The sequence below is a fragment of the Austrofundulus limnaeus genome, unplaced genomic scaffold, assembly GCF_001266775.1.
Source record: "Austrofundulus limnaeus strain Quisiro unplaced genomic scaffold, Austrofundulus_limnaeus-1.0 Scaffold689, whole genome shotgun sequence".
NCBI classification, from domain to species: domain Eukaryota; kingdom Metazoa; phylum Chordata; class Actinopteri; order Cyprinodontiformes; family Rivulidae; genus Austrofundulus; species Austrofundulus limnaeus.
In genome coordinates, this window is record NW_013953091.1 from 37,158 (window position 1) to 45,888 (window position 8,731).

Below are 8,731 nucleotides of genomic sequence, written 5' to 3' on the forward strand. Positions count from 1 at the left end.
TACCAACGGTTCTTGCATGAGGCCCAATATTTTTTTTATCCTGGTAGAATAAAGGTTAAATAAAAAAAATGTTGGCATGCTGTTCTGTGATTGGTATTTAGACTCAGATGAAGTTCCTGGTTGAACACATGTCACGTCCAGATTACATGGACTCGCTGCAGGGATTTGTCTCTCCTCTGAACCCAGTTCACCAGCTAGGAAACCTCAGGTAACCAACCCATCAGCTGACTCACTAAACATCTGTCTAAATTACTAAATACAGTAAATCATAGTGACAGAGTGTTGTGTTTGTAGGTTGGAGGAGTGTAGGATCATGTCTTCGGCAAAGCGCCCGCTGTGGCTGAACTGGGAAAACCCAGATATCATGTCAGAGCTGCTTTTCACCAACAACGAGATCATCTTCAAAAACGGAGACGGTTAGTAGCTCTGTGCCAAACACAGCACTGGCTTTAGTGCTGAATGCTAACTGTGCTAACAGCAGCTGTGGGTAATGCAATTTTTTGTTTGTTTTGCAGACCTGCGTCAGGACATGCTGACACTGCAGATCATAAGGATCATGGAGAACATCTGGCAAAATCAGGGACTGGACCTACGGTGAGAGCCGGTTCCATCATCAGAGAGGGTGATGTGAATACACACCTGGCTAACCTGGTGTCTGTGTGTGGATGTGTCACAGCATGTTGCCATACGGCTGCCTGTCGATCGGTGACTGTGTGGGTCTGATCGAGGTGGTGAAGAACAGCTTCACCATCATGCAAATTCAGTGTAAAGGAGGCCTGAAGGGGGCGCTGCAGTTCAACTCCAACACTCTGCATCACTGGATCAAAGACAAGAACCGCGGAGAAGCGTCAGTACACCTTTACTGTACCTGTCTGATCACTTGTCTTGTCTGTCAGCCTTTTAAATTATGCATCCTTCTACACAGGTAAAAATATACTGTATGTATACTTATATATACATATAAATACTGTATATACTTGTCATCAAATGTAACTTCATGTAGGAAACAATTCCTCATTTTTTAGATCTGCTTCAGCATACTAGTTTTATCTTATGCTACTTTAAATGAAACATATGCAAAAATTTGTTGGTTTTTTTTAGCTGTTAAATGCGTTTTGTGTACTTGGAGTCTCCAGGAATGGTAAAAATTTGAATTTAGTCTCTCCCGGTGCTGCAAACATAACTAGACCCCAATTGAATGATTTAAAAATGAAAAAGAAGAATTTAAAAGCATGATGTCTCTTTTAACAGTTTAGCTTTTATCTACTGTTTTGCTGCTAGAAGCTATAATTAACATTTTGCTACTTTTCTCTTTTAGCTACATTTTTTAAAAACTTTTTTAACTCTTAAAAACTCAATTTCAACTTCCACAAATTTCAGAAAAGCCTTTCAGTGTTTATGCCAAATTTTTGCAGAAAATGGAAATTTACTGTTATTTAACCAGGCAAATCTCATTGACACAGAAGAGCTTTTTTGCAAGAGCAGCCTGACCCTGAAGGCAACCTATTATACGTATTTTTGTGCTGTGGGGGAAACTGGAGTACCTAGAGAAAACCCACACAAGCACAACGAGTATGGCGTCGTATGAGGGCCAAAGCTAAAACTATTGTGCAACCAGCAGTTGCTACATCCTTCTGGAAGGAGACTATATATATTCCTAAGCCAGCTATTGATCTGATCAATGAAAGGCACTGATAATTGAGCATCTGGCCACGGTAACTGAGAGGCCGGCGCTAGCAAATGAGAAGGAGACTATTCATTTGCACTAGAATCTGAGAGGCTAGTGACTAGCATGGATAAGTTGGCATTAGCATTGGAGAAGCTAGCGACTAGCATGGATAAGATGGCATTAGCATCTGAGAGGCTAGTGACTAGCATGGATAAGCTGGCATTAACATCGGAGACTAGTGACTAGCATGGATAAGCTGGCATTAGCTTTGGAGAGGCTATCGACTAGCATGGGTAAGCTGGCGTTAGCATTGAAGAGGCTATCGACTAGCATGGATAAGCTGGCGTTAGCATTGGAGAGGCTAGNCGACTAGCATGGATAAGCTGGCGTTAGCATTGGAGAGGCTAGCGACTAGCATGGATAAGCTGGCGTTAGCTTTGGAGAGGCTATCGACTAGCATGGATAAGCTGGCGTTAGCATTGGAGAGGCTATCGACTAGCATGGATAAGCTGGCATTAGCATTGGAGAGATTAGCGACTAGCATGGATAATCTGGCATTAGCATTGGGGAGATTAGCAACTAGCATATCTAGGCTAGTGACCCACTGGATTGCCAACTCCCTAACCACTGAGCAGTCATGCTGCCCCAGAAGTGTTCCTGTTTTACCTGTATCTGTGTGTCTGTCCATATGAACAGCTCTCTGTTGATCTCTCTGTCTGATAACCCACCAGTCTGACTCAACTGACTCACCTGTCTTTCAGGTATGACCGAGCAATTGACCTGTTCACCAGGTCGTGTGCAGGATACTGTGTTGCCACATTCATACTGGGAATTGGAGATCGACACAACTCAAACATCATGGTGAAAGAGAATGGACAGGTGAGCCTCCCACTCTGCTTCATGCTCCTTCTCATCCCGGATCCACCTCCTGACTCCTCCTCTTCTCTTCTAGCTGTTCCACATTGACTTTGGTCACTTCTTGGACCACAAGAAGAAGAAGTTCGGGTACAAGAGAGAGCGTGTTCCCTTTGTCCTGACTCAGGACTTCCTCATTGTCATCAGTAAAGGAGTTCAGGAATCCACCAAGACTAAAGAGTTTGAGAGGTCTTGCGTGCTCCTCAACTGTTTGCAGCTAATTCTGTTGGCTGTCTCAGGGCCTGTCTCCCTGTGGTTTATTGTTGTTCACCTGTGTTTGCCTGTTCTGCAGGTTCCAGGAGATGTGCTACAAAGCTTACCTGGCCATCCGACAGCACGCCAGCCTTTTCATCAACCTCTTCTCCCTCCTGCTGGGCTGTGGCATGCCTGAACTGCAGAGTTTTGATGACATCGCTTACCTGAGGAAGACCTTGGCTTTAGGTAAGATGGGAGTTGTGCAGACTGCCATAAATTGGTGGTTTTTGCTATGTTGTTTTGTTATTTCAAAGACAAGACATGGACATGTGAGCTGTTTCTTTTTCTTCCTCTTCCTTGTCTTTGATGGACAAACCCATGYACACACACACACACACCAGTGTAAACACTTATTCCTTTGTCTTTTGATGGGTTATGTTGTTCTTAGTTATTAGTTAGTCCATAGTTTGCAAGAGTTATTTTATGTCTAATTTTACCTTGACACTAATATACCAAATGAACTGTTATCAAGTCTGGTATCAGTACAAAGAACCTCTTACCATATCCAGTTTGTCTATCAGCTTCCTCATTCTGTGTTTTCTTTTTGCCAGAGAAGAGCCAGCAGGAGGCACTGGAGTATTTCACCAAACAGATGAACGACGCTCATCATGGAGGATGGAGCACTAAGATGGACTGGATCTTCCACACCATCAGACACATGCCCAACGAGCACTGATACACAACCACACACACCATTAGATACAGTACAGACCAAAAGTTTGGACACACCTCATTCAAAGAGTTTTCTTTATTTTCATGACTATGAAAATTGTAGATTCACACTGAAGGCATCAAAACTATGAATTAACACACGTGGAATTATATGCTTAACAAAAAAGTTTGAAACAACTGAAAATATGTATTATATTCTAGGTTCTTCAAAGTAGCTACCTTTTGCTTTGATTACTGCTTCACACACTCTTGGCATTCTCTTGATGAGCTTCAACAGGTAGTCGCCTGAAATGGTTTTCACTTCAYAGGTGTGCCCTGTCAGGTTTAATAAGTGGGATTTCTTGCCTTATAAADGGGGTTGGGACCATCAGTTATGTTGTGCAGAAGGTGGATACAGTACACAGCCAAAATGCCACACAGAGTTCTAGTAGCAGACACATCTCTAGAACAACTGTTAAGAGGAGACTGTGTGAATCAGGCCTTCATGGTAAAATAGCTGCTAGGAAACCACTGCGAAGGACAGGCAACAAGCAGAAGAGACTTGTTTGGGCTAAAGAACACAAGGAATGGACATTAGACCAGTGGAACTCTGTGCTTTGCTCTGATGAGTCCAAATTTGAGATCTTTGGTTTCAACCACCGTGTCTTTGTACGACACAGAAAAGGTGAACGGATGGACTCTACATGCCTGGTTCCCACCGTGAAGCATGGAGGAGGAGGTGTGATGGTGTGGGGGTGCTTTGCTGGTGACACTGTTGGGGATTTATTCAAAGTTGAAGGCATACTGAACCAGCAAGGCTACCACAGCATCTTGCAGCGGCATGCTATTCCATCCATTTTGCCTTTAGTTGGACCATCATTTATTTTTCAACAGGACAATGACCCCAAACACACCTCCAGGCTGTGTAAGGGCTATTTGACCAAGAATGAGAGTGATGGGGTGCTGCGCTAGATGACCTGGCCTCCACAGTCACCGGACCTGAACCCAATCAAGATGGTTTGGGGTGAGCTGGACTGCCGAGTGAAGGCAAAATAGCCAACAAGTGCTAAGTATCTCTGGGAACTCCTTCAAGACTGTTGGAAAACCATTTCAGGTGAACCTGTTGAAGCTCATCAAGAGAATGCCAAAAGTGTGTGAAGCAGTAATCAAAGCAAAAGGTGGCTGCTTTGAAGAACCTAGAATATAATACATATTTTCAGTTGTTTCACACTTTTTTGTTAAGCATATAATTCCACGTGTGTTAATTCATAGATTTGATGCCTTCAGTGTGAATCTACAATTTTCATAGTCATGAAAATAAAGAAAACTCTTTGAATGAGAAGGTGAGTCCAAACTTTGGTGTGTACTGTACATGCCCAACAAACACTGATACACAACCACACACACCATCAGACACATGCCCAACAAACACTGATACACAACCACACACACCATCAGACACATGCCCAACAAACACTGATACACAACCACAAACACCAGCAGACACATGCCCAACAAACACTGATACACAACCACACACCCCATCAGACACATGCCCAACAAACACTGATACACAACCACACACCCCATCAGACACATGACCAACAAACACTGATACACAACCACACACACCATCTTACACATGACCAACAAACACTGATACACAACCACACACCCCATCAGACACATGCTCAAAAAACACTGATACACAACCACACACACCATCAGACACATGCCCAGCAAACACTGATACACAACCACACACACCGTCAGACACATGCCCAACAAGCAGATACACAGCCACACACACACCATCAGACACGTGCCCAACAAGCAGATACACAACCACACATACTGTTAGACACATGCACAACAAACACTGATACACAACCACACACACCATCAGACACAAGCCCAGTGAGCACTGATACACAGCCACACACCATCAGACACATGCCCAACGAGCACTGATACACAACCACACATACCACCAGACACATGCCCAACAAACACTGATACACAACCACACACACGATCAGACACATGCCCAATGAGCACTGATACACAACCACACACCATCAGACACATGCCCAACAAACACTGATACACAACCTCATACACGATCAGACACATGCCCAATGAGCACTGATACACAAACACCCACCATCAGACACATACTCAAAAAACACTGATACACAAACACACACCATCAGACACATGCCCAACGAGCACTGATACACAACCACACACACCATCAGACACATGCCCAATGAGCACTGATACACAACCACACACACCATCGGACACATGCCCAACAAACACTGATACACAACCACACACACCATCAGACCTATGCCCAACAAACGCTGATACACAACCCCACACACCGTCAGACACATGCCCTACAAACACTAATACACAACCATACTCACCAGCAAACACATGCCCAACAAGCAGATACACAACAACACACACCATCAGACACATGCCCAACAAACAGTGATACACAACAACACACACCATCAGACACACGCCCAACAAACACTGATACACAACCACACATACCATCAGACACATGCCCAACGAGCACTGATACACAACCACACACACCATCAGACCTATGCCCAACAAATGCTGATACACAGCCACACACACCATCAGACACATGCCCAACAAACACTGATACACAACCATACACACCATCAGACACATGCCCAACAAACACTGATACACAACCATAAACACTAGCAGACACGTGCCCAAAAAGCAGATACACAACCACACACACCAGCAGAAATATGCCCAACAAGCAGATACACAACTTCACACACCATCAGACACATGCCCAACAAACACTGATACACAACCACACACACCATCAGACACATGCCNATATGCCCAACAAGCAGATACACAACTTCACACACCATCAGACACATGCCCAACAAACACTGATACACAACCACACACACCATCAGACACATGCCTAACAAACACTGATACACAACCACACACACCATCAGACACATGCCTAACAAACACTGATACACAACCACACACACCATCAGACACATGCCCAACAAACGCTGATACACAACAACACACACCATCAGACACATACACATTGAACACATACACAAACCATCCCACACAGCAAACATGTGGTAGTACACTTTATATAAACACAAAAACACATATGAAAAGCACATGTGTGTTTGATTTTTGCACTACACTGATGGTGATGATGATGATGATGATGATGATGATGGGTTGTTATCATAGATTTTACCAACACACCATCTTGCTGTTGAGATGGTTGTCCTATCTACACTAATCTCAGGGTCTGAACCAGAGAGGTCTTTAAAAAGGCCAAAGACATGCTGAGAAAAAAAAACTGATCAAGGTGATGATGATGATGATGTCATCATGTCTTCCTTGTTAAAGTTAGCCTATTAGCTTTGCTAGCTGTTTTAAATACAAACTGAGCAAAACTTTATTGTTGTAGCAAACATTTGAATCAAACTTTATTTAAAATAATGCAGCTTTATTGGCACCAGCAAAGTAATCACTTTGGTCACTGTGAGAGCAATAAAAGCCACCAATATCTGATCAATATTTTTGACTGTTACAGTCAAAGCTTCTGGCCAAATAAAAGTCATTGATGATCAGTTTTAGGTGGAGCTAAATTAAAGTTTATCAACTGTGCAGATATTAAATTAGTCTTATAAAAAAACATATCAGCTTTAACAACACAATCAATAAATTCTTCCGATTCAAATTTAAATACTTTTTTCTCAAATCTGGATCTCTCATGATAGTTTTAAATTACTTTAAATAACAATTGGCATATTATTATTGAGTAAAAAGAATAATATGCAGCAAAAATAATCAACCACAATAATTATGTCTTAGATTTCAGAGCCTTTTTTTAACCACTGCTCTACATTTGGAATGATTCTGTACTTTTATTGTGAAAGTATTGCTGAAATTGTAAAATGCTGAAACATTTTCACATAAAACAGTTTTTCTTTCGGTATTCTGTGTGTTTTCTTCATCATGGTGTCTGCAGCATCAGAAGTATCCAGAGGCTTTGTTTAAAGATGCAAAGACTAAACTATAAAAGTTGACTTTATGACGTGTGCAATTTCTGCAAATCCAAGGAAAAAAACCATCTTAAACACATAAAGTCAAAAAAGGTCTTTGTGACTCAAAGATTTTTATTACATCATTCCATCAAAATACTGTATAGTGAAAGAAACAATATAGAGCAACAGACAAGTCTGAGAGAAGTTCATCTGTCCTGCCACCATACATGTCAACATGCGTCAAAAATCCATAATTCTCACCAAAAAATCTGTATTAAACACACGCGGGGGTGGGGCAGGTGGACTGTTGGCTACAGCAACATCCAAAGGAAAGGAGGACGGAAGAACCATTTTSTAACAGCAGAGTGGGTTGGAAGTGGTTATTTAATGTTATTTGGGTTTTTTTATGTCCTACATGTTAAATTTGAAACCGAGTTTTTGAAAAAATAACTAGAACTTGAAAAGATCCATGAGATTGCTCTTGATTGCTTTTCTGGTTTTGGGGTAACCTTCAGTTTACCTGTGGACACAGGTCTAAGGGCTACCCTCTTAATTTTCTCACCCCTCCGTCTCTGGGGTTAGGACTCTCAACTAAACTCTGACAGGGGTTGCCTGAACAGATGATAGATCAGCTTGCTTGAGTGAGAGATAGGAGAGTTAGCTCAGCACTGGTTAAATTCATTTGCGGGGTTCATCCCTGTTTTCAACAAGGTTACAGGTCCCATCCGAGTAGCCTAGCTGGGGAAATACAACCTTGAAACCCCACATTAACTGCAACCTTCTCCTGTTAAAAGTGAGCACTTGTAACTGGCTGAGAAGTAATTTAACAACTAGGAAAAAAGTTACTGGGTTGTTATGAGGTAACCGATTAGATCAACCATTTTTGATTGTATGAACTCAGAACATTTTCCATTTAACACTCATTCACTCACTCAAAAATTACAATAAATTGTAATAAATTGAATGTCCACTCAATTTATGTGGATTTTATAAACGCTTTAGAATTTATTAGTAGCTTTTATCAGGGGAAATGTAAGATAAAAAAACATTTTATTGATCCCACAGTGGGGAAATAACAGGTTTTTTCAGCTGTCCTGGTATAACAGAGCTGGCTGCTGTAAAATACTATAGAATAATCTGTAAATGATTATAAAAG

At 41.9% G+C, this 8,731-nt stretch overlaps 1 protein-coding gene across 1 annotated transcript in view; it reads left to right on the top strand.

The window, feature by feature from the left end:
- Positions 1 to 3,590, top strand: part of zgc:158659 (phosphatidylinositol 4,5-bisphosphate 3-kinase catalytic subunit alpha isoform) — a gene marked incomplete in the record, with an annotated part of 40,445 nt that extends 36,855 nt beyond the window's left edge. The window contains 8 exon segments of the mRNA XM_014027842.1: positions 102 to 208; positions 295 to 416; positions 516 to 594; positions 677 to 847; positions 2,431 to 2,548; positions 2,622 to 2,773; positions 2,877 to 3,025; positions 3,391 to 3,590. Of these exon segments, the coding sequence (XP_013883296.1) occupies positions 102 to 208; positions 295 to 416; positions 516 to 594; positions 677 to 847; positions 2,431 to 2,548; positions 2,622 to 2,773; positions 2,877 to 3,025; positions 3,391 to 3,515 (1,023 nt within the window).
- Between the last annotated feature and the right edge of the window lie 5,141 nt (positions 3,591 to 8,731).